Genomic DNA, 26109 nt, shown 5'->3' on the forward strand with positions numbered 1-26109 from the left:
ATAGAACAGACTGGGTTTATGGAAGGGGGTTTAAGTATTCAGGCTTGTCCAAAATACATTACTTAATTTGTGTGTGAAATTTGAAGGTTTGTTTAAAAAGTGTATCAGTTCTAGTTTCAAAAGTGAAGTCATTACAAAACATGCACAATTTCTATTGTGCAGCAGGGGGCAACTCCTCTAGCAATGTGCATGCTACATTGCCCCAGATTCAGTGTGGTCTTACAATGTCGGGAGGGGAGGTTTGCATCAGAAGAGTGGAGACCACAGGGGGGTTTTGAGGGTGAAGCAGACCAGTGAGATAGGAAGGGGCCAGGTTATGGAGCCTTTGTGAGGTACAAGAAGAATTGAATGCATTGGAGGACAAGAAGCCGGCCCAGAGGAGGCTTTGGAGGACAGGGGTGATCTGATCATGGGAGTGGGAGTGAGTAAGTGGACAGGCAGCTGAGTTCTGAATGTACTGGAGTTTATCAAATACTTTGTCTGATGAACCATGCAGAATGATGTTACAGCATGTTCACATGCCTGTGATTGATGAATTTTGTGCAAGTCACTGATAAATGATAAAAAAGAGTTGAGAGAAAATGTAACTAACTCTAAAAAAAAATCACTGAACCCTCCATAATTAAGAGCGTCTGCTTCAAATCAACACAAGACTCTGTCCTGCTGTACACTGTACTGACCTGGGGATCTCTTTGAGATGCAGGTGTCATTTATATTTCCGACAAAAGTGCAAACATTCATCTTAATAGTTCAGCTGTTAAAGGTAGAAGATACTCACTTCCACAAGCTTGATCCTGATGTCAGATTTTGTTTTTCTCCAACATTATCCAGTGATGTGTTGATCCATGCAACTTAAATCTGCACTGCATTAAAACACACACAAGTGGCATTTAGAGGTTTCTTAGTTGGTGCAGATTCACATATCATTTTAGATGTTAGTCACTGAGATTGTGCTCAGATCAGGCACAAATCCAGGCCACTTTTCAAACACTTGTGGCTTCTGATGGTCGCAGATCTCACTACTGTGGGAACTCTTGAGTGTCTGTCACATCTTCCACTCTGCTGCCATAAAAAAGTCATAATCCTGCCTTTATGCCACTCATATTTGGCTTGTTTCCCAACACAGAGCCTGGAGGAAGCACTAGAAATAACTTTCCCTTTGATGCTTTCAAGCAGGCCCAAAAAATCTATGTATGATTTGCAGTAATGACACATATTTACTTATTGAGGGAATGCACTGACTTTTGCAGGGGACTTGTTTGAAAACTTTGAAAAGTAAAGAGAACCTTGACATAAAAATCTCTCAAGCACTCCATAGATTAGCACAGAACTGACCTTTTAGCAGAAAAAATGTTTGCTTTTATTTGACTCCTGACAAATTCATTTCAATAATGAAAAATTCTGCACTCAATACTGCAATTTCTCAAGGTTTATTTAAAAATCTGTTTCTGTTGAGAAACCATGCTCTAATCAAATTTGTATTGATTTTTGCTGCACAATCTCCCATCCGCCAGTAAATACATATCCTCTGAAAACAAGAAGGTCACACTCCAGAGCTTGTTGTTGGAGAAACCTTTAGTTGGAAATTGGGCCCATATTTCAAATCAGGAAACATTTAATTTAGCTTATTTTGTTTATCGCTTCTATTTATCAGGATTAGTGTGAAAACTCTACATTTATTCCTCCAATGAATGTTTTCAGACGCATGTTGTTCGACAAAAAAATGCTGACTTATTTGGTTGGATAGTTCTAGTTGTGTTAATCAAACTTTTTTCCCAAAAAATATTATAGTTGTATTAATGACAATTAAATACTGCTTTTATATGCTTTACCTGTTGAAGAAGAGATCATAGCAAAAAATGTTTTTTTTTGTGTGTAAGTTGTTAAAAAGTAAACTTAACAGAGTATTTAGGGTCGTTTTTGCTGCTGGATCAATGGAAGTACATTTTGGGTGACATACCCCACCTGTCCCAGTACCTGTTTCAAGCCACATCTTTGGTTTAGTTATTGTGAGCTGCTCAAACTTCCCAGATATTTCCTGTGATATTTACAATTCCGTGTCCTGAAGTTAAAGGTCTGTATTGATCTGATGTGGTGGGGTGGTTTGGACCAGATTCAAAATATTTTGTGTGGACGAAATACAGTCCAAATAGTTTTCCACAAAAGCAGTATCACATGGTGTAGGATGTCATGCTGCCTCTAAGGTATGCTTGATGATGCTACATGAGCATATTTGAAACTATTACAATGCAAGTGTAGCTGTAATACTGTGATTTCTTTTTCATTGACTGTAAATATTGACAATGATTGAATTACATTTTTAGCAGATGCATTTGTCCAGAGTGACGCACATTACATCTGAGAGTATACAACACAAGGATAGAGCAGCATGGGTAAGCACCACTAACTGCTTTAAGTCCAATCAGAGGCACTGAGGCAATGCACAGGGTGCATAGAGGCAGCTGTTTTAGATTACTTTAACCATCAACATAAACACCATTTTCATCATGAGTATGTTAATTAACGTTAACATCCTCAACATCATCACCAGCATCAATATCAATATCATCAACTGTGAAGGTGCTTGGAAAAGAGCCGGTTCTACAACTTTCCTCAAAGGTTAAAAGGGGCTCTGTGGATCAAATGCAGTGTAGTTGGGTAACTCATTCCACCACTGTGGCTACAGACTAGAGAGCAGCCTAGGTAGTGAGCCGGGGCCTTGTTGTTAAAGGGAATACCATTTGAGTTGGGCACATCAGTCATCTATGTCTAAGAACATTGATATTTCATCTACATCAACAAGCATTTCTTTTTTAACCCTTTCCGCCCACATTAGTCAATTCACTGTACTTTTTTTACTTTTAAGTATCAAATATTCCTGCCCCAATGGGATAAGTAATATAGATAGATGGATATGTCTGTTTGAATTTGTTAACTTGGAAACAGTATTGCAAAAAAATCCTCAAAACTTCATTTTTAAGGGCTTCAAAGTGCTAACTTTAACAAATAGAAATGTGCTACTTTGACATGCAAATGAAGCTACCTGCAACTTGTTGCAGTATCACCCAAATAGTTGATTTTAACCTCAGTCCCACTTCTGACAAGACAAATCCTGTTTTAGGACATTTGGGTAGCATCTGGAGTGGCCAGTTGAGTTTAGTGGGGGCACATGCTACCTCTGCCCCCCCCCCCCCCCCGGACACACCTGGCACCTGGTAGGGAACTAACAGGATTTTAAATATGTTGTAGGAAGCAGAGCCATTTGAGGGATATGAACAGTGGAGTCACGTGTGCAGCCATTTGCAGAAGTTTTAATTTGAGATTTGAACAGTGATTTGATTATGACCTTTTTTTTAAAGAAAATTAAATGAAATTTCAATCTTTCATCAACAGGTGCAGCTGTGCTCCACCAAACTTTAATATGATTATTCATTGCTTTATTTATTTTTTCCAAAAGAAACCAAAACTCAAATAATGACAATAAAATATTAGAGCTAAATTGGCATGTATGAGGCTGCTACAAGTTGTTAAAGATGATGCTGAAAGACAAAAGACAAAGAAGTTCCTCACTGCCTCTGGGTGCTTGTATGAGACATGTGATAGTATACTGTGGTTTCTTTGAGACAGGTCTGCCTGTTCTCACTTGCTGAAACACTGAGGTGTTTACATCGGGCTCAGGTGATCTCCTGCTGATACTAAAGTCTCTCCTGTTAGACAGTAAACAGCTCTTTGTTCTCCATCCCACTCTTACAGTTAAACTGTTTGTCTAAGAGTGGGAAGGAGAATCATTTACACAATCTTATTGATGACCCTACAGCCCACTTTTTCAACCTTTGTCCACTCGGGCCCTGAGAGGTGTTTTCGGTCGATTGGTCTTCTGATTTGCTGACCTAAAAAGTCACAGTCTCCCGATTGGTACATTCATTGTGGTGATGCGCAAATTTGAATGTCCAGTAGAGCAGCGATGCAATGTGCCTGACCTGTTTTTAACCTCAATTACTGTCCTGGTGAGGAAAACCTTTGGTGTCATTATTGACAGCTAGGTGGAGAAATCAAGGAGATTTACTGGATCAAAAGTGAAGGGTATGCGTGAAAGAATGTATTGCTTCAGTAAGCAAGTTAGTATGGAGAAGTCACAGATTTCAATGTGTTCACTCTACCCCATTTGGGCTCTTCCTCCTTCTCTTTTCCATCTATCTTCCTCTCTTCTTGTTCTCTCCTCTCTCTCACTCCCTAATTTCTCCCCTGCTGTCCTGTAGATGTCAGATGTCCTGACTCTCTCTCCCTCTGTCTGTCAATCTTTCACTCTCTTTCTTTCTTCTTTGTTCTTTTCCCTCAGGCCCTGCTGTAATGAGTAAAGGTCAGTGTGTCAGCTCTCTCCTGTTGTGCTGTCAGTGCTCTTGTCTGTTATGGAGGTACTTATTAGCAGTGGCCTTTAGCTGCTGCCCTAACGAGCAGGCAGCTCTGACACAGCTGCAGGAGGAAAAGTACGCAAGTCAGAGGCTATGAGATGACCTCAGAATCCACTTGCTGCCCTTAAACCCAGTCTAATGACAAGAGGAGCATATAATGTTGAATTCAGAATATTATTGGTGATCTTTGCAATGTTAATGTTTGTAGACCGGACAGAATAAATGTGCTTTGCTGTATCATACCGATAATACCATGTCAGTGTAAGAGTCACAATGGCACGAAAAACAAGTTGCAAAGTGACGAGATAACATGATGCATTTTAGTGACATCTTTGTAGTTGTCAGGACAGCATATAAGTTGTTCCCTGTCAAATTAAGATGTATGAAGATTATTTTGCCCACTTTCAACATTTTGATTGTCAGCTATGATCTTCACAACTCATTTATCCAGCAATTGTGGCAAATTTGAAGGCAATATCACTTGATGAACGCATTTTAAGTTAAGTGAAGTGATTTACAGGGTGCCAGTTTCGCCAGTGGTTAAACCATGTGACCCAGGTAAAGAAGCTACTCCTTGAAGTGGGCAGCCTGGGCTCGATTCCAACCTGTAACCCTTTGGTGCAGCTTCCTTCTCTATCCATGTCCTACCTTGACATGACATCCCAAAAATAAATAGTGCGACCTATGATTTGTCAAAAACCTGCAGATGTTAAATTTACTGTCATGCATGACAAAGAAAAACATCAAATCCTTTCATCTGAGAATATAAAGCCAGAGGCTTCAAAATACAATGTACAACATTTGGATGTACAGACCATAGACTGTATAAATAATGGACGTAGTATCTGTGACGTCACCCATCTGTTCCTGAGCACTGTTTTGAAGACACTCAATGGTGGCAGCCGTATTGGAAACATGGAACTCAACCAGGCAGAGTGGGACGTAAAGGGGAGGAGTTTGAGCCTTCTAGCCAACAGCTATGTCTATTCAGACATTGCGATGTGCAATGCTCATGATGGATTAAGGTGGGGTCAGACTGAGTCTTACCCTGTCTTGGTGTTGGGTCTCTGTTCATAATTTGACATAGTGTGGTCTAGACCTCCTATGTTTGTAAAAGCGTCTTGAGATAACGTTTGTTGTGATTTGGCGCTATACAAATAAAGATTGATTGATTGATTGATTGATTCACCCCCCGTACAGTGTGTGCCGATAGAGAAATTAGCTTCTGTAGACCCAAGCCGTTTTTTGAACCAGGCTGTAAACATGTTTATTAATGCTGCAAAGATCTTCTTTTTTGAATTGATGTCTATGTGGTTTCTGTTGTTTCTGCAGCCAGCCTCAGGTGGATTCTCAATGAATTGCAGTTTATAACACTTCCACATGGGCTTCATAGTTTGAGACCGAAGGTTGCTGCTTGGTATAGACTGATGCAGATGTAAATGCTAGGGTCAAAGTTCATGCTGTTGAAGTATGTCCGTTGTATGCATACTGCATGTTAAGTCATTTGGTACAGTACATGTGTTTTCCACTACAGCAAGCAAAAACGTCAACCATGAGTAGCGTCAATTGTCGTTGACACATGTCACTGTATTGACACCCCTTCACCAATGTTGTAGTAAAGCCACGCTTGTCCAACAGCACACTAGTGTGGAACAATCTTAATGTGATGTGCCGGTCATTTTCTGTTTCACTATAAAGCAATCTGATAATAGAAATGATGAGCTGGGGGAACATGTCCACTTCAGGTGCTGTGTCTGAAGTGTTGCCGTATTGATTTGTATTGGCCTTGTGTCAGCATGACATCACCTTGGCAACCCAATCTCAAGTGGTCTTCAGGCTGGCCTTCTTATCATGCGTGAATGTGTGTGTGCGTGCATGGGTGAGTGGTTGGTGTTCGCTCTATACGAGAGAAATCCCTCCATCTGCTGCTCAGGCGCCATGGATTTGCTTTTCTCTTACTCAGCACTTTTTCTGAAATACACACACACACGCAAACACACACACACACACACACACACACACACACACACACACACACACACACACACACACACACACACCCCTCTCAGTATTCAGAGTGTTCTTATCTTGTAGCAGCCTTTTCCATCACCTTCAATGTTTCTTCATAATCAGGTTCTGTCATTTTACTTTCTCTCACTCTCTTATACTGGCTTACACGCGCACGCACGCACGCACGCACACACGCAAACACACACACACACACACACACACACACACACACACACACACACACACACACACACACACACACACACACACACACACACACAAACTCCTTCCTTTAAATAGACTATGCCAGCTGCATCTAGATGAGAAATAAAATTGAGGCTTGGTGAATTTTGCCAGTGACTCTCTGCAGAGTTAGCTGCTGTTTAAAGGCAGAACTCTCACTCTGTCTCTCTGTCCTCCTCTGCTGTCTCTAAATCCTCTCCCTCACCTCCTCTAACCCTCCGACTTTCTGCAACAGGCTAAGAATTTCTGAATTAAACTAATCTCATGCAGAGTCTGGTTTCTCCCCAGGCCGGATTCTGTATGTGTAGAGTTTTATGAGATCTCATTTGATTCCTATTTTGGATCCGGACTTATTGGCAAGGCTAATTCAGATCAGAGACCTCTTCTATTTTCAAATTGAGGCATTTTTATAACTAGTCTGGCTTTTTCGCTGAGCCATCCGTTTTAAATACCATGCAAATTTATTTCTCTTCTTAAAATGATGACTGTGCTAGAAGATTCATTTGAGCAGAGGACATAAAATGGACAGAAGCAATATAATGCAAAGCCTGACCACATTTCATTCCTTTAATAACTCTGAATTCCCCAAAAGTTAGGTTGCTATTTAAAATTCTAATAAAACATAATTCAGTGGTTTGGAAATCAATTAAACCCTATTTTTGGTTGAAAACAGTGCAGAAACAACATATCTACATTATCACATTTTTAAAAAGTGGGAACACAGTCATTTTTTTCACTTTCTCCTTTTTAACAACACCCTGTAAATGTTTGGGACCCGAGGAGACCAGTTACTGGGGTTATTACAGTGAGATGTAAAATGTGAAATTTTCAGTTGATGACAGGTCGGGACTGCAGGCTGACCAGTTTAGTGCTAGGACTCTTCTGCTACAGAGCCATGCTGTTGTAATACATGCACAATGTGGTTTGGCATTGTCATGCTGAAATTTGCAAAGTCCTCCCTAAAAAATGTTGTCTGGGTGCTAGTATGTGTTACTCCAGAACCTGTATATTAGAGCTAATGGTGCCTTCCTAGATGTGTAAGCTACCCATGTCATTGGCAATTTTACATCCCTGTAGCATCATGCTGGCTTTGGAACTGTGTTCTGATAAACCAGGTGGTCCCTCTCCTCTTTTGAACTTGAGGATGCAGCATCCATTGTTTCTATTAAGAATCTAACATTTGTTTCATCAGACTGTTTTCCACCTCACCTCTGTCCTTCTAAAATAAAAGTTGTTCCTGGATCATGTTTATTTATGGTTTCCTCTTTACATGGTACAGTTTAAACCTGCATTTGTGGATGCAGCAACAAACTGTGTTCACAAACAATGTTTTTTGGAATTGACTTTCTTTTGCAATACAGCCACTTTTTTCATTGTTGAATTATCATGTAGGCTTTTAAACTTTGTGAACTCTGACTTCTTGAAGCAGCAAATACATTTATTCATTTCCAAGAACAGGATGAATAAAAATAAAGAACCTGCTCCCTTAAGAAAGAATTTAAAACATTAACAGGCCAAACAGCTGGCACCTCTTAAAATAAACAGAATTTAAAAATCTGTGTTTTTGTTTCCCTCTTGCAATGTCTCCTTATCAAAAATTAACTTTAGCTCTGAATTATTAAACATTTAAATAACTTTATAAATACACCTATTGCCTGATGGTTATACTCCTCCAAAGAGGAAAGGGTGGGGTTATGTAATATGAACACTGGTAACCTTACACATTGTCTTTGGTCATGCCCAAGTGATGGACTTACTAGAATACTGTCCTTCATGAACTGCAGAAGATGCATGAAATAGAGCTCGACCCAATCCCACCTTTCCTAGCTCCTTCAATGCATCCTAGAAAATTGTTTTACATTCTGGCATTTGGTGCAAAAAATAATATACTGCTTCAATGGGTTTCCTGCAGGGCTTAGACACTGACTGAGTGGTAAAGAATAATAATGGTGTGTATTCTATTGTTACTCAGCTTTCTTAGTAATCACACCGCTGAGTTGGATACTTGATTCTGATTTGTGAAAACTCTTAACAACTGTTATTACTTCTGAGAAGCAAGAGTGATGCCTGGGGCAACCTGATGACGCATGTAATATCAAAACAATCTGCAAGTAAAATACAAAATACGAGGATACACACAATAAGAAACATCATATTCATAGGCATTAAACTTATTTTTGATTTTATTATTCAGGTCAATATTCTATTTCAGAATTGATTGGTGTAAAAAAGAGCAATTCAGTCTGACCTTATTCAAACGTGAGACCCTGTATCTCAAGTTTGATGTTGATAGTTAATATTCCTTGTTTAGAGAACGATGAGAGAATAAGTTGTGTGCATCAAGTCCTGTAAGAATTCAAATAAACACAACCATGCTCAGAAAAAAATGGTGTGCTTCACATGCTGCAGAGCTGCTATCATCAAAAGTTTAATGACAAGAGTTGGAGTATTCGTATTTGAATGTGTTTATGCTAACATGGGTTTATTCTAATTGGGTTCTCCTACAATCAGTTAATGCAGACCAGCATCTGCACCCATGTTTGCTTGAATCCACAGCTTTGAGGTATCCTGTGTGATCACACAATAATAGCTCATTAATTAAACAACAAAACCCAAAGTCATAATGAAGACGGCATAATCTGACACAAACAGTTTTTGAGAAGTTACTTGAGAGTTTAACTTCTCACACTAATTACTGCTGTTTTGTTGAGTCATGTTTTTAGAGAGCGAGGGAGCAGGTAGTGCCACAAGCGGGATGGAGGGGAAACTTAGTGGGGAAGTTTGCGATTTGGCAGTTGTTTTACTTTTAGCATTATATTTAAGGCTACATTTAAAACATTCAGGACTCACACCAGGTGACCAACCATACTGCCTTTGGCTTGAGTTGGCTCAGCATGTTTTTCTCTGGTATATTTTCCATAAGTGTTTGCCTTTGCAGTGACATTAAAGTGTTGCAGTACAGTTGTGATGGGATTACTTTTTTAGACCATGATATTAACACAGTGTGAGCTAATCCCATACACCCCTGGAAATTTGCTCCAGCTGCAGTAACAGCTGTCACCCGCACACAAAGGGAGCCTGTATCCCGAAAAACATAGGAGGGAAGTCAGCCTTACAAATCACTGTTTAAAAGACGCTCTCTTCTGCCCCGGTCATAACAGTGTAGAAATGTAAATTAACAAGCTGTTATGTGATTTCTCAGCATATTTCACTCACCCTAAATGTCCCATAAAACCTGAAGCAGAAACATTAAAAGACAGGACACATCCTGACACTTAGCTGTGGAGAGTCATCAAATTGCTTTAAATACCATCCCGGTGCTTCGCAGTCAAATCCATTTCCGTCAAGTGTTTGTGACCCAAATAAATCCAATGTAATGTCTTTAATTATGAGGATTTATTATTTATCATCAGGACAGCAGAGAAGTGGTTGCCATATCACAGGGTTTTAAATCGGTGGGCGTGTAAGTGGACTTCAAGAGAAGTGGATTAAAGTTGCTTTACACCATATTTCGCAACATTTATAGGTAAAAAAGAGTTTCCTCTTAATGGGCTGACTAATAGCTGCAGAAATCAAGCAAGAGCTCATTCCCATCACTTTAACCCTTCTCCCTGGTCTCTCCCATCTTCTGTTAAGTCCTCATTTCTAATCTCTGGACATCACTCAGTTAAACGAGCATTTTTCATTTTTTTGTGCAGTCTGTGAGATTTATTATCTGACGGCTTTAAAAATCTAAGCATGGAGCGTCGACTCCAGACTATAAATTCACAGTTTAAGACTTTCATTTCAACTAGATTAAACTGTAATGAATCATATTTCACTTCTACAATTTGTCACTCGATCCTCGCTCTCTTTTCTGTCATCTCTCCCAGCATCGGAATCTCCATCACACACATACGCTCTGCCACACTCATAACAAGATGAAAACTAACTATTGCCATTAAACCATACTGTGTCTCTGTCTCTGTCTTTCCTCTGCAGGAGCTGGAGGTTGGTCTCCTCTGGTCTCAGACAGATACCAGTGGTTGGAGGTGGATCTGGGGAGGCGTACCAAGATCACAGCTGTCGCCACGCAGGGACGCTATGGCAGCTCTGATTGGCTGACGGCTTACCTGTTGATGTTCAGTGACACAGGACATAACTGGAGGCAACACCGGCAGGAAGACAGCTTTGGGGTAACTTTCATTACTTATCAAACCAGAATAGTAAAAATATAGGACAGCAAAATTATAAATGTTTGAAAAGATGATTTTGATGCAGGATGACTGCATGCACATTCTGTGATTATGACCCTCTGCCTGCCCCTTGAGAAATCAGGAAGTGGTGCCACAGTAAGGTTGTGGATGAATGGCAAGCAGAAACAAACCTCCTTGAGCAGAAATGGATAAATAAACAGGTATATTGATGTTTAGCTTCACATCTCTGCCAGATGGATCTTTCAGAAGACCAAAGATATTTGCACTTATTGATGATCTGAATTGAGTTACCACCGTATTTCAGTATGTTGAGTCTTAAATAGCACATTATTGATGATGCAGAGAGCCCTCCTCCTCTACACCAAAGTTGTCTTTGTGCAAACTATCCAGCGTGGTCTTTGTTTCCCCCCATGTGACATAAGACGCAATAACAGTGTGTGGGATTGTTTGCTTTAGTTCTGAAGGATCCAGGGAATTATTCCTGAGTGTTGGTAAATCCATCTGACAAGTGTACTTGTTCCGCAATGTGTCTGTTGTTGCAAAGCATGAGGTCCATAATTTTGTGTTGAGCTGCTTAAAAGACCAGGGGACGTTTAGTTAACTTCTATAAGTGTAAAGTTGGACACGACCTGTAATGTTACATTCAGGTCAGTTGTTGTTTGTTGAGCTTGAGTTTTCCATGCTATACTTTCAGCATGTTCTTTGAGCAGGCAGTGCTTTTGAGGTTACTCTGGCAAATTTTATGGACAGCGTTTGCCATTGCTTTGGTTTGCTGCAATAATAACAAAACATACTTTTTCATGCAAGCAAGCAAACAAGCATATTTGTCCCCTACCATGTTGATAAGAGTAATAACTTTAAGAAATATCCCTTTAAGGTAAAATTTAAAGAGAAGAAAAGATGTTATTAATTTGCAGTTAATCGTGAGTTAACCGTAGACCATCACTTGATTAATAATAATTGAAAAAGTAATTGTTTGACAGCCTTCATTTATCAGTACAATGAGAAAATGTTGTTATATACTATTTTTAAACTCTCAAAATAAAAACAACTAGACATATCTTTGCTTTTTAGAGAACAATTACTCCTAGAAACTAAAGCAAAAAGGTAGAATAAATTGGGCCCTAAATATTGATTTGGAGAGTGACATTTAATCATCTAAACAACTTTATTTTTCTTCCCTTTACCAAAAATTCTTCTGCCTAAAACCACAGAGTCCAACATCCACCCAAACCACCATCCTGCTGCCCATGAATGTATTGTCTTCATTAGAGGAAGCATTGCCACTGAAATTAATTCATGCAGCAATTATTCTGCTATCGTGCTGGAGCTCATTTGGAAAATACATTAATTGTATATCAGCATCATTTCGAAGAGACAAGGTTACATTGAATTAATCAGTGAGGATATTGGAAAACAGTGTGACATTTTTAATGAAACTCTGATTGAATTTTAAACTATTGAAAATTGGATTTATAATAAAGTTGAGGGTTCGCTTAGAGGTGTTAAACCACTGCAAATAAACAGTTAACTTCAGCGACACAATTAAAACACAACAGGTTTGTTAGCTGAAAGAATGCAAAGGGCTTTTTTTGGAATACTTCTGCAGCAGACAATTTCCCTCTCTCTAAAACCCACAGTTAAACTCTCACATCAACTTCACCCCGCAGACAGGAGTTTGCCTCTTTGTTTGCTGTTTTTTTTCAAGTCTAGAAATGAGTGCAAGTTATTAATGTCTTCCACAAAGGTTTGTCTGGCATAGTCTAACCTCAGCGGCTGTCTCCATTGAGAAATGATTGCTGCTTTGCAATCAACTTTGAAGTAAAGGCATTCAGATCATCTTTTGATTGTGTTTTTAGGTCAGTACTTTGTAGAAACTAGTAATTCCTCTTGAAAACATGAAATAGTTGATTTTACTGTGAAATGAAGATCAAGTTGCAGATAACTGACATACTTAGTTTGAACTTCCTCTGCCTTTATGTCATTTTTTCATCTGTCTGTCAATGTCTTTCAGTGTAGCCTGGAGGTCAGTTTCAGAAATGTTGCTGTGAAAATGAAGTAACTCTGACACAAAATAATTAAACAAGAACAACAAACATTACAAAAAAGACCTTATCTGTATTCACAGATACTGAAAACTACTGAAAAGGCTCTGAAATGTCTTGGTGAGCTGTATGCATGAATGCAAAAGGACAACATTTTTACCAACAATTTTCTCTACCATCCCTCCAGTCGATTCAAAATTGGAGCGAACACTTAAAGGGATGAATAACAACAGCTGAGGTTGAAAAGTGAGAATTATTTTCAAGACAAGAACAGCAAAGATGTCTGCACATTCATCTGTTATCACATAGCATTGATATGAATGCAGTAACTGTCATCAGGTCTCTGTTGCTTCGTCTGCCGTCATGTTGTACACATTCCACTCTGATTTCATAGCTTGCTTTAGATGTCATGTCCTGCCTCCTCACACTCGTCTCTCCCCTGCCCACCACCTCCCTCAACCGACAGGGAAACTTCACGCTGTGAGGGACATGTTTGAACAAGCAGCTTAGGAAAAATTCAGGGGAAGAGGTTGGATGTGTTTAAGAGGCTCATGAGATGTCTGCTGATGGATTATCTATCGCAGACTGTATCATCTCCCTAAGTTGAAGAAATGTCCTCCAACAAACTTCTTTAAAGGCTTTCTGAAATGGCCTGCAGTAATGCAGTTTACACTATTTTGAGTTGTTTATGTAAGAAATACCTCATTTAAATCAACATTGTTGCTGCTTGGTAGGGAGCTTAGCTCTAAGCGCAGGTTGATTGAAGTTAAAACACATTTGGCCTCACTGTCACAGACATAATTTACATTTCTGTGGGGACTGGTACTGCCTGCAGCGTTGTGCCTGCTCACCAGGAGCCTTTCACTCTTTATTAATAATGGATGGAACAATGAAAGGAACCTGGGCAGGGCTCTGTCAGCTGCACGGAGCTGCTGTCAAATAGTTAAACCTCTGCTGACAGGAGGCTGGGGCTGTTGTTAGAAAGGCTGCCTGGTGCTGGAGAAGTCTTAGCTTTGATTTTTGCAGCAGCACACGTGTCCATCAACAGTCTCCAGGCAAGACACTGATGGAAAACATGCCAGCTCTGGTATTGTGAGCCAGGCTCGATAAGAAGGCAGTGTAGTGTCAAAATGCAAATGAATGACAATCTGACTAAAACATGCATGTGGTGACTAAATATATATTCTGAACTGCAGCTCATGTATGAAGACACTCCGACAGACCGAAAAGAAATTCAAAGCTGTAGCACTTCTCTCTGCTCTCCTTCACATCTGCACACACTCCCAAGTGTTGCACTCCTCTTTAAAATCCTTATTTTACAGCATTTTACAGCAACAGTTTTTTAAGCTAGAGCCTGTTCCATGTCTCTGTAAAGGAAAAGCATGCTCAAGTGCAGAGTGACTGATCACCACCAAGCAAACTACCATGTGTCACAATGACAGGAAGACGTGCAGCCCTCTGATGATTGAACAACAATAGATGTGATTCAGAGGCAGTCAGGCGTCTCCTTTATGGAAGACACAACGCCCGTCTTGTTACTGCTGCAGCCCAGAGAACAGCTTTGATTGTGATATGACAGGATGCGATTTTTCTCTCAGAGAAGGATACAAACTCTGTGAAGCAAGGGAGTCATCACTGAGAAGCGGGAGCAGAGTATAACTTCTCACAGCTTAAGAACTTGTTGATTTGACACTCAGCATGAGAGGTGATAAACCCAGATCAGCTCTCAGAGTGTTTTTAAAGCTCCATATATTAGTCAGGCCAGCTTAGAGCATCGGTTAAGGAGCAGATTTGACTACAGAAACAGCTGTCAGCCTCAGTCACAGCTTCTCTCTGACTTCTCAGCTTAGGTGTCCCTTTGCTCTCCACAGCTTGGAAGTAAATATGTTTACATAACCACTGTACTTAAGTATGATGTTGAAGAACTTCTAATGAACAAGTCCACTTAAATCTACTTCTTACTTCATATGTAACAAAAAGAGTTAACCATGTATGTAAGAGTGTAGATTGGCCAATCGTTGCATGTTTCCAGTAGTGACAAGCAGCTTAAATCAAAAACTGTTCAAAAACATGTTGAGGGACGTCAGTATTTCATATACTCTATTTCATGGTTGTCTTTGAGGGTGCTTTCTCACCTGCAGCTCATTTGCCTTTTTTCAGGTCAGATGATAAAATGATATGTTGTTGCATTTTTCCTTTGAGTCTTTTTGTGTTCATGCTGCACTATTGCAAAGCGGGCTGAAGAACACACCATTGCATGGCTACCCTTAAGTCATTACATCACAGTCTTCTTTTTCCCACTGGGTAGGTAAACATATGTCATGTATGCAGGTTGCACTTTCCATTGTGGAAAGCCTCAAAGAGGCCAACCAATGGCAGCCACTTAACCTACTGTACCAACAAAAAAAGTTGGATGACCTGGAGGAGGGCAAAGAGGAGGTCAAAAGCCTCCTCGACATTTGGGCAGAAGTGCATATTTGTCAAATGTTGAAAAACAACTGACAAGTATATGAGTGACTATATTTTCTTCCTCAAGGGGAAGAATGTGCTTGAGAGAAAATACTCTATGGCTTTGGGCAGAATGCAGAGAAGATAAATATGGTAATCTTTGGTACCGGTGTTCTGTGTCCTGAAAGGTTACCGTTCACAACCACAACAGGAGCTGCAGACTGCCTGTGTCTATGGATTCTTAACAAAGTCACTAATGGTCATTTTTCAGTTATATCTTATTTACATTTCTTATTTATATGAATACAAGAGAGCACCACACCAGGGCAGTTGCAAAAAGATCAATAATAATTATTTGCTAACTGAAGAAGAGCTCGATTCAATCTACCAAAGCAGAAACACAACAACTTATCATCTTCGTCTCAGGGCTCTCACATCCCCGGTAAAAACAAACAAATAAAAACATAAACAAAACAAAAACACCAATTAAGTAAATTAACAGAGGGTTTGTTCTCTGCAAGTCTAGTGGATCCATGTGGATTAGTCCGTCTCATTTAAAAAAAAAAAAAAATTGGTAACATTTATCTCTCCACACATTCAGTACAAAGTGTCAAAGAGTACCATGAATATGCAAAATAGTGTAAATATAAATGACTTTGCTGGTGTAACTATTTTTAACAGTGCATTAGTCAGTCCTAAATGGATGGAGCCAAATTAATCTACTTTTGCACAAGCTGCGTAGTTATTCCCTTATGTTGTTATTTCTACACAAAAAGCTTGGGACTGGGCTGAAGAAACAACAAACATTTTTACAGACACACATCAAACTTTATATTTCCATTACATACATTAATGAGTCATCATAAGACGATTCTATCAAGTGCTGCCAGGTCTATAAACAACCTTCTGCAACCTACTAGGAGTCCACTGGTACCAGACTGGGCTTTTGTCCAGAGCTAATTAACTTCATCATTAGCCCTGCAGCTAATCTTTGGTAACCATAGATACATTCAGTTATGTAGATAGGAGCTGACAGTTGCAGGAATAATGAAGTTCATCAATGTCATCAGATATACTGGATGTAATGAAAGGCACTGTTAGTACTAGTTAGTGCTAGTATACTTTGTTCATGAGTCTGCCATCACCATCCACTATTAAGTAATAGCTGCTGCTAAACTATGATGGTTACGTTTCAACCAAGGTAAGAATGGCTGTGTCACACATCCAGAGGATAAGTTGTGTCAATATATAAGGCACAGGTTCCCAGAGAGAAAAAGGTTTGAACTATCTTTCATCATGAATCCTTCTATTGCGTCCAGCAATGTGCACTTTCCATGCAGAAACGTATGGTTGTGGGAGACTGAAGAACTCACTACTGGCCACATGTCTTAAAGCTGGAGTTGGTAGTCATGGAAAACTAGCATGAATTTGAATGTAGCATTTCCTCAGGACTCCATCTAACCCCCTGACTACCAACCCCAGTTTTAAATAGGGGAATCTTTTCAATAAAACCAGCACTCAAAGGAGTTTATTTACCTTAAATTATACCACTGTTTTCTTTAAATGCACTATTATGACCCAATGAGGGAGACAACTGTAAAAAAGTGGCATTTTATGTGTATTGAACAGCCACATGCTTCTTCCAGGGCTCTCTCCTGGGCGCCGTATACAACACATTTTAACAGTAAATGTTACCACTTATGGTACATTTCAGCAAAAGTCAGTCAGTAAAACATGTCTCTGGAAAAGATTCAGCTAACGTCAACATCTCCAGTTACAAATGTGCTGTGACGTTGTGGTACAAGCCACAATTTCCATCTTAAGTGCATGCAGTTTTATGACACACCTGTGTCTTTGTGAAATCTCAGCAGCACTTACTTTATGAAACAAATACAAACAACCCATTGCTACAAACAACCCAAAGTCTTTCACACTAAACTCTGTCTGCATGTGCACTCTGCAGGTACAAAAGGTTTCTCTACTTTTCCTTGAATAGCATTTTATGCAGGATTTCTGCCTGCCTGTAATTGCCTGTTGTTAGAGTGCTTCTGCTGAAAGCTGCTGTGAGGATCTTCCATTTAGTGTCCACTTTGGCTGTTCTTATCTGATCATGTCCTAGACACTGATCAGCCTTGAAATTGTGACCACCTGTTCAATCACATGCAGGCCAATACAATATTCTGACTAGAAATCCTACTCGAAAATCTTTTTCATTTTTCACTTTTGGTACATTTGTCACCTTTCTGACCATGACAACTAAAGCTAGACATATGAACAGAGTTTGTGACAGAGCTGTTGTATTGGGTGCATTTGCACAGGTGGTCACAATTACAAGGCGGATGTGTTATTTTTATCTACTGAGGTATTGTTTGACAGAAAACTTCATCATACCTTCTTTCAACTGTTGATGGCATCACACAGTGAAACCAACCCTGCAGCAGCATTATGTAAGGGATAATGTATGGTTAGCAGGTAGTTATGGGAAACAGAATCCCAACAGGGTAAGACAAGACCCTGACGCAAAAAGAAGGCGTGTAGACCCCACTTGTTACCAGGCTACTAACTTAATCCTCCTGTTGTGTTGCGGGTCAAATTGACCCTTTTTAAAGTCTATTTTAGGAAATATATGCCTTCCAAACCATCTAAATGCTGCATAAAAATCTGGGCAGCATGTAACAGAAGAAGTGTTGTGTTAATTTATCAACATGACTTCACAAAAAAGAAAATCTAAATGTAAAATATTGATTTAAATGGTTAGTAATGGAGTTAATAATTAATGTGTATTGGGATTTTTTGGAGTTCTGACACTTTTGGATCATTGAATATGCCCCGGGTCAAATTTACCCAGAAACATTATTGCTGTTCCAGAGAAATTAAAATAAATGGGAGTAAGACACTGACACATTGGCAAAAATGAATTGATTAATAGTTTACTTAATTAATCTAAAATGATCTATGTATACAGATTCTAAAAAATAGTCCCAGTGATTACACAACATTTAGCGTCCCATGGTGATGGTTTCTTATCTCTATTGCATTCGATTTTAACTGTCCTCATTCAGAAGAAAAGCAGAAGAAAAATGTGTAACTCTTTTTTCCGCCGATTCATTTGATATGACTTGTAATCAGTTTGTCTCTGGGTTGCTGACGTCAGTGAAAGTTAACAACCGTTGTCAAGACGTTCTGACCAATCAGAATCAAGCATCTTATACAACCAGGAGATCAGTAAGAACGCCAGGTAATAATAGGCATTAAAACCACCATTATGTAAATACTCAGTAAAATTACATTTATACAATTTAGAACATTCCATTTAAATGGCAGTCTAGTTTGCTTTGATAGGTCATATAGGGGAATAAGAATCTAATTAAATCTGTTTAATAACAGTTAAATACTCTTCAGAGCGCATAAAGGACTTGAGTGCATTTCTCAACCCTTTTTACTCATGCCTTCCTCCCTCTCTCCTTCCATTCGTCTCATTGTCTACTCATCTCCTTGACTGAGGTCTCATCAGAGGCTCCTCACATTTCAAAACATGCACAGTGAGGTAAATGAGATGCCACTCTCCTCAGGCCTCCTCAGCAGGAAACAGAGACGTTTGTTGAGCTCAACGCTTCGCTGCCCAGCCGGCTCAGCCCTTCAAAGCACTGAAGACGGTGCTGAGATCACAATTATGCTGCGCCAGGGAAGCCAATTCCACTCACACAGCCACATCAGTACGCACTCAGCAGACAGACACACTCTTAGAATGATTCACGCTCTCAAGTAGACAGGAGACATCAGCAAAGCATATGCACTTTAACGCACTGAAACCCAAAAATGCATCTTTTTCCTCCCCATAGAGATGCATGTGTTGATCTGTGGGCTCTTTGTGTATCAACCACACGATTCCCACAGGCAGCTGATTGGGAAAATAGAGGCCATTAGTCTCTTTAAGAGAGGCTTGATACAGAGACAGAGTAGGTCCCAGAGTTATTGATCACCGGACAGAGAGAGAGAGGGAGAGATGTTATTAGCAGCAAGGATCAATGGCCTCTGTGAGCTCAAAGTTTGAAAATGCACAGAGACCAGGAAGGTTAGGGGGAGTTTTTCTTCACACTCCACCTGAGTCCTTTACTTTTGGAGTTCCATTTACAAACAAAACCGAGTTGTTGAATGGTATAAAAAGTAGTATACTGGATTGATGAGGAGGTTTGGAGTGGATGAGATGAGAGATGGAGGATGAAGGGGTGCAGTGCAAAGGGATGAAGGGGGTGGATTGCAGTGTTGATGTGGCTGTATGTGCTAAAAGTCCTGGATTTTAGATTCAGTTCGGGGTAGATCTTGACAAGCTCTCTGGTTCAGCTTCCCATACGTGGATCTTGTGTAAAGAAGAGAGATGAGAAAGGGGAAACGAATTCACTTGTGGGACCTTGGACAAACAGGAGGGGATGGGTTGGATCATTGGCTGTATAAATAATTAGTGTGGCCACTGTGACATAGCAAATTGGTATGTCTCTTGCCTTTTTGGAGCAGAGACTCTGAGAGTTATAGTTTAAAGACGAGGATGTAGTGATGAAGAGCAGAGGGGTTAGCAAACAGCAGGTTACCAAACTGTACAGTTCTGTAATTAGTCTGCAAATTAGAGAATTAACCATCATGTTTTTCACAGAATGTTTCAACTACCTTTACAATTGTCATTCTCAGAGACTGAAACCTGAGGCATCTTTAATTCTACTGTCAAGTTTGGCATTTTGGACTTACTTCTGGAGCCACCTTAAAGTGGCCACTTGAGGAACTACAGTTTTGGTCACTTCTGTGCTGGCTTAATTTCTGAGCCCTGGAGGTTGCAGCTTGGGTTCCCCATCATTTTTCACTTTTTCCTGTTCCTTAACATTAGTTATACTTACTAAATTCGATACAGACATGGATCTGTCTTATTATGCTTTTATCTTCTGAGAGGATTTTTCAGTTTGTGTCTAATTTGGCGCCCCATTTGGACAAAGAGTTATCTTTTAATCATTTGCTGATCTTGTCCAGTAAATGTGTGGGTAATGTAGAATTAAGAATTCTGTCATGGGAAATATAGAGGCCTAATTTGATGGTGTGCTGTTAATCACTTTAACTAACACATACAGTACCTCCCACCAATGGTTCAGACATTAAAAATGACTTTAGAAACATCCAGTCTTTATTTGGAAGTCTTATTTGTTTGTGTAAGTCACACAGAGGCCCCAATTTTAATTTCAGTGTTTGGATTTATTATTTCTGTGTCTCTAGAACAAATGCAAACTTCAACTGAAAACCTGTTTCCCCAGTCTGCATTTTCACAATGTTCAAAAGAGTACAAAAAAAGCTCTTTTGGTCCTGTCTCATGTTCTTTAGGATCTCATTAAATCATGTATGCCTTCAAATCTTCCCTCCTGAAGTACAATGGTTAAACATTGATGGCTGAGTGCAAAAACTGGTCAAACTGCAGTGGCTAATGTTGTTCTGTAATGTTGTTCTGTTGTTTCAGGCTTTTCCAGGAAACAGTAATGCAGACTCTGTGGTCCAGTACAAGCTGGAACAATCGGTGATAGCCCGCTACCTGCGCCTCATTCCTCTGGACTGGAACCCTACTGGGAGGATTGGACTCCGACTGGAGATTTATGGATGTCGATATAGTGAGTCCAAATTTTATAATTGACTGATTCCTTGTAATGCTTTAATTAAAAAACAAAGTGTCTCCTATAAAAAGGAGCAATAATCATTAAGAGGCATCTTTTTTTTTCATCAGATCATGATTGATCTGTGAGACTTTAAGATAATTATCTGAGATCTTTTTATAAGATCAGATGATTTTAAGTCGTGTTTTCTCTCCAGGATGTTTGTCAGGTGGAGTTTGGCTTTGCACTTAGTTTAGGTATTTTTCTTTGGACACTTCACATATACGATATTCATGTTTCATGTACAATAAATTGCCTTTTTAAGGTATTATTTGACATTAAACTGTAAACAAAGTATTTAATTTCATTACTTAAATGTGTCCCACCAATGATTAAATCACTGTTCCTTTCTCTAACTCTGCATTATTCCATAGCTTCTGACGTGGCTAACTTCGATGGCGGCAGCAGCCTGGTCTATCGGCTGAGTGTGAGGCCGAGCTGGACGGAGATGGAGGTCATCTCTTTAAAGTTTAAAACCCTGAGGAATTCTGGGACGCTGCTGCACGCAGAGGGACAGAGAGATCACAGCCTCACTCTGGTGCTGGAGAAAGGACGGCTGCTGCTCTACCACCAACAAGGTCAATGATCCTCCAACATCATATGTTATTCATTATGTATGCAAAGTATGATTTCTACACTATTACATCCTGGAAACTAGATTCTTTGGATGGACAATATTTGAACTGAATGTTTTTTTTTTATCCCAAGTGGATTATCAATGTTGTCACACTGAAAACAAACCATACACATGCACCAACAGAACTATTTGAACAAAGAGTACATTCATGGAGAGATGCCAAAGTGAGGGGGCTGCATATGGACAAGTGCCCAGATTACATGAGGGTTTGATGCTTTGCTTAAGGGTTTCTCGGCAGTGCCCAGGAGGTGAACTGGCACCTTTCCAGCAACTAGTCCTTGAACTGACTCTGACTCCCAAGACAAGTTCCTACAGACTGATTACTGTATAGTGTTTCTAAAGCTCACAACTTCTTTCACTTTAATTTGGCAAATGATCTTTACTTCAGTTTACTGCTGTCAAGTGAGTATGAGTTACATCAAACTTGCTACATGTGGAATCTAAGACAAACATAATGACATCTTTTCTCTTTACGGCCCGAACTAACCGGAAGCCATTATTCGACATGCATCAACTGACACTCCTACAGAGCAACTGCAGGCATCAGATTTGAAATGGCAACAGAACAGAGCCAGCAGTATTGAAGGAAAAGGTTGAAATTCAAAGCTTGTGACTAGAATGATTTTGCTGCGAAGAACAATTCTAGCGCTGTAAGTCTGCATCTGTGCATGTTGAGAGTCTAATGCTGTAGCTTATTTTGGTCGCAGTGCTTATTATGGCTGTGGGTGTTGATTTTCAGTCGCTGGTGGTTATTGTTAGCTGCTGGGTCCTCATTTTATGCTCCAAATTTAATCCAGGTCACAGCAGAGACATCAAGGCGTTATGAAGGCATCAAAACAATAGGTGTACCTCAAGCATGTGTGAGATGCTTTATTATGATTGGAATAACTTCCTGGTAAAGATGTGTCTCCTTGAATAAGCAAAGACAGACCCAGATAATCTCTTGGAGTGTAATCAAGTTTGGATGAAATTAGATTACTTTTTAAATTTATTTTCTAATCCTACTTTCTATACGAAATATAATAATGCAATGATAGAATTGGATTTTGTCAAAAGTTTTGGTGATGTAAAGGTGGGGCTTTTAATCTGAATAGGTTAACTGCAGCTAATTTGGTGCGTTCTCACTGTAGGAGTTATGCCCACTGGTTTATATCCGTATTACCATGGAGTAAAGTACACGTGGAACACTCAGTAAATGCACTTACATTTTTAGAAAGACAAAAAAACAGCAGTAGCTAACATCCTGAGGAGAAGGTTTGAAAATGTGCTTTGAGGAATTTAATTAAGTTTTTTGAACTTTTCTTAAACAGCATGTCTGGCAAACTCTGCAGCTGTTCCTATCTGTTCATTTATTTTTCATTGCTCTGAGTAATAGTCAGCTGCACACCTATACCATACTGTGTAATTATACTCTCAGCCTCCAGAGAGAACATTTTTCCATCTCAACGTAAGGAATCTAATATCCAACACGTTTTTCGCCCCTACAATGAAATTGAAGGCGCTCCATGTTCGTCTCCGTCCATCTGCTGGTTTGTTTGCATGTTTGTCAGATGTGATTTCTAAGAAACTGCTGATCCAATTTGAAGAAACTCAAGGGAACCATGCTTCTTTCTACTTTTGCTGATTACCTCAGTGAAGTGTTTATCTGTTCATCCATATGTCTCAAGCAGTTTCCGTACTAAACTTATCACATTGAGAAAAAATTTGAAGAAGTGGTGTAGGTCAACATTGCGTACCTGTACGGGTAAATACAAGAACCTAAAGGTGTTGTTGTGTACTGCAAGGGAAGGCAGCATCTTATTCCCTCTCTCTTGGTGTTTTCTTTCTCACACTTTTTCTCCTATTTCTGCTTTTCCTTCTTTTTACTTTACCCCAGTATTTCTGTCTCTTTTTCCTCTTCCAGCTCCACCTCCTCTCTTCGTATTCCTTCTCTTTTAATCGATGGAGGTTGCTAGCAACATGAGTTAAGGATGAATTCTGCAGAGCACAGTGGGCTAGCACAGCAATACATGATCCATGGCCTCTACCTGCACAGAGTGGAGCTCTGTTGAGGTTGTAGAGAGGAAATACATTGTGTGTGTGTGTGTTTGTGTGTCTGTGTGTTGCAGTTGGTGTAAATGAGGTTAAACCTGAGGCTTTGTTAGACTGCCAGGTTGTAGTATATTCACCATATGGCAGCCCTCTCATCAAACCTCCCATCTGGCTCTGCTCACCAAAGATTTGTGTCCTTCCTTCATCGCTAATACTCTGAATTATTACATTCTGTGAATTTACAAATATTTACAGGATGTAAAACAACCGAAGATGATTCAACGCTGGACTTTAGATAACTTAGTGTTTAGAGAGTAGACCTCCAATACTTATGAGGCCAACAGGTGTCAAAATGGGAACACTGACATGACTTTTTCCACCCTGTGTCAAATTTAATTTCATTATGGGGAAATCTGTACAGAGGGGTTGACACGACAAACCATATTTACCGACATTAGTTTAAAATGAACGGCGGTAACCCAAGAGGAAATAGGAGATGCTATCTAGCAAAGATTTAGGAGCAAGACCACACCTCAACCACGCCTCTTCAGCTCTCTTATAAATTCAAACCCATCCCTCACCTCCCCTTCGTTCTCAGATTCTGCACCACACCCTCCCAACCCCTTTTCTTCCTATTTCTTTCTTTCTTACTGTACATAAAGCTCTTAAAGGGAGTTACAGTGGATCTCCTAATAAGCTTCTCCAAACCAGTACCAGCAAGAAGTTCAACTTCAAATTCAGAATCACTATTTCAATCAAATCAATAAATCATTCTCAAATGTATCCCTTTTGATGGTGTGGTCCCTGCTAGTGAACTGACAAGTGCTTAAAGTTTAAGATGGTGACCATAACCCTAATTCAGTTGTTTGGGGGAGAATTGAAAATGAGTTCCTTAACAATATGAATGGAATATTACAGATAGAAATACAACATGTGGTTACCTCCCAAACTCAAGCTCTTATTAGCTCATAACACATCATTAAAACAATTGATGCCAAGATTTTTCAATGCAAAGATGTAAATTTAGAGAGAAGAAGAAGTTAGGCTGCTAGTTTGAACTTAATTTTTTTTTTCATATTTCAAGATGCAAGGTAGAACAGTTTTAAGTCACACCCACCCTGTCTCTCTCCGTCTGCAGTCCAACCAAAAAAAACAGAATCATGTTTGATTCCCTGTGTTTAGAGTAGGGGTGAAGAGCATTAATTCCCTGTTGGTGTTGTCTATTTGTCAGCACTGGAGGCGTGTTATGTGTGTGAGCCATCAGTCTGACATCAGTTCCCTGAGTGACGCCTGTCACATCTCCCTGTTAGACCTGCCGAGCTGATAGTCAACAAACTGCTCAAAGCATTCTGGGTAGCCGGGGATGAAAATAAACACTGCTTCCACTGTATTTGGAGGGACGTAGAGATTAGATTGAGATTAGATAATCCAGCGAAACAGCCAATACAGCAGAAATAAAAACATCTCATGCCTCAATCATAGCGCTGTCACTGCATCTTTCTTTCTCTAGCTCTTTGTGTTTCTCTCCACTGCTTGGCTGTCCCTTACCCTTTCTTCTGCTGCCTATTCTCCCCCTATAGTTATTTATCACAGTCTTTCCCATATTGTGCCCCAGTTCTGCCCTTGCTAGATTTTTTCCAGAGGTGATTATTTGCCTTTTTCAGTTGCATGCTCCTTTGTTTTTCTCTCATTTTCTCTCTCTTTTTTCTTTCCCACATCCCCTCTGTCCCTCCCTATCCCCCTCCCTTCCTCCCCACACACTCCCTGGAGTTTGCAGTCGGCAGACAGTGTAATTTAGATCAATAGCTTGTAGCATCCACCCTCAGCCACAGCATGCTCCTCCACAATCAGCTGTTGGCTCAGGAGAAGAAAAGAAAAGTTCAAACTCTGGGAGAAGAGATAAAACTTGCAGATTTAGATGCCCTATCTCCACAGCACCAGACTGTGAGCTGTTCTCTTAGGCTCTTCATACTTATCTCTCCCATTTTTCGCAGCCTGATCCTGTCAGTCTTGAGCCTCTCTTTAACGGTGAAACATGTCGCATCAGGAGGGAAAAACAAGCTGGCTGAGACACAGGAGAGTTAATGATGGTTAACACTAGGCATAAGGGACATGTGCTGCTTATAAACCACACAAGTATGAGCCAGAGCAGATGTATTTTTGTAAGACAGTGTTTCAACCATTAGCATAAATTAATGATGAATGAAAACAGAAAGACAGACAGACTGGCAAACAAACAGATAAACAGTCAGACGCCTGCACTAGCCGCCCGTGGCTGTCCAAGCAGTTGAAATAAATTGGCTGGCTCATTAAGATTTATGTCGGCTATCCAAAACCATCTCATTTCCTCTCTGCTTTGCATTTATCAAAATGTCAGCCTGCTATAATGTAGCTCAGTGC

General features: G+C 39.9%; 1 protein-coding gene across 3 annotated transcripts in view; it reads left to right on the top strand.

Moving 5' to 3' along the window:
* Positions 1 to 26109, top strand: part of LOC117806654 (contactin-associated protein-like 4) — a 111701-nt gene that overhangs the window by 23403 nt on the left and 62189 nt on the right. For 2 of the 3 annotated variants that reach the window (XM_034675646.1, XM_034675653.1), the window contains exons 1-3: positions 10658 to 10840; positions 20852 to 20999; positions 21416 to 21619. In XM_034675646.1, the coding sequence (XP_034531537.1) occupies positions 10784 to 10840; positions 20852 to 20999; positions 21416 to 21619 (409 nt within the window). In that variant the 5' untranslated portion in view covers positions 10658 to 10783. Of the gene's footprint in view, positions 1 to 10646; positions 10841 to 20851; positions 21000 to 21415; positions 21620 to 26109 lie in introns of those variants that run through there. The other variant, XM_034675638.1, reaches the window with a different exon arrangement.

This window comes from Notolabrus celidotus, chromosome 2 (genome assembly GCF_009762535.1).
Source record: "Notolabrus celidotus isolate fNotCel1 chromosome 2, fNotCel1.pri, whole genome shotgun sequence".
Lineage (NCBI taxonomy): Eukaryota > Metazoa > Chordata > Actinopteri > Labriformes > Labridae > Notolabrus > Notolabrus celidotus.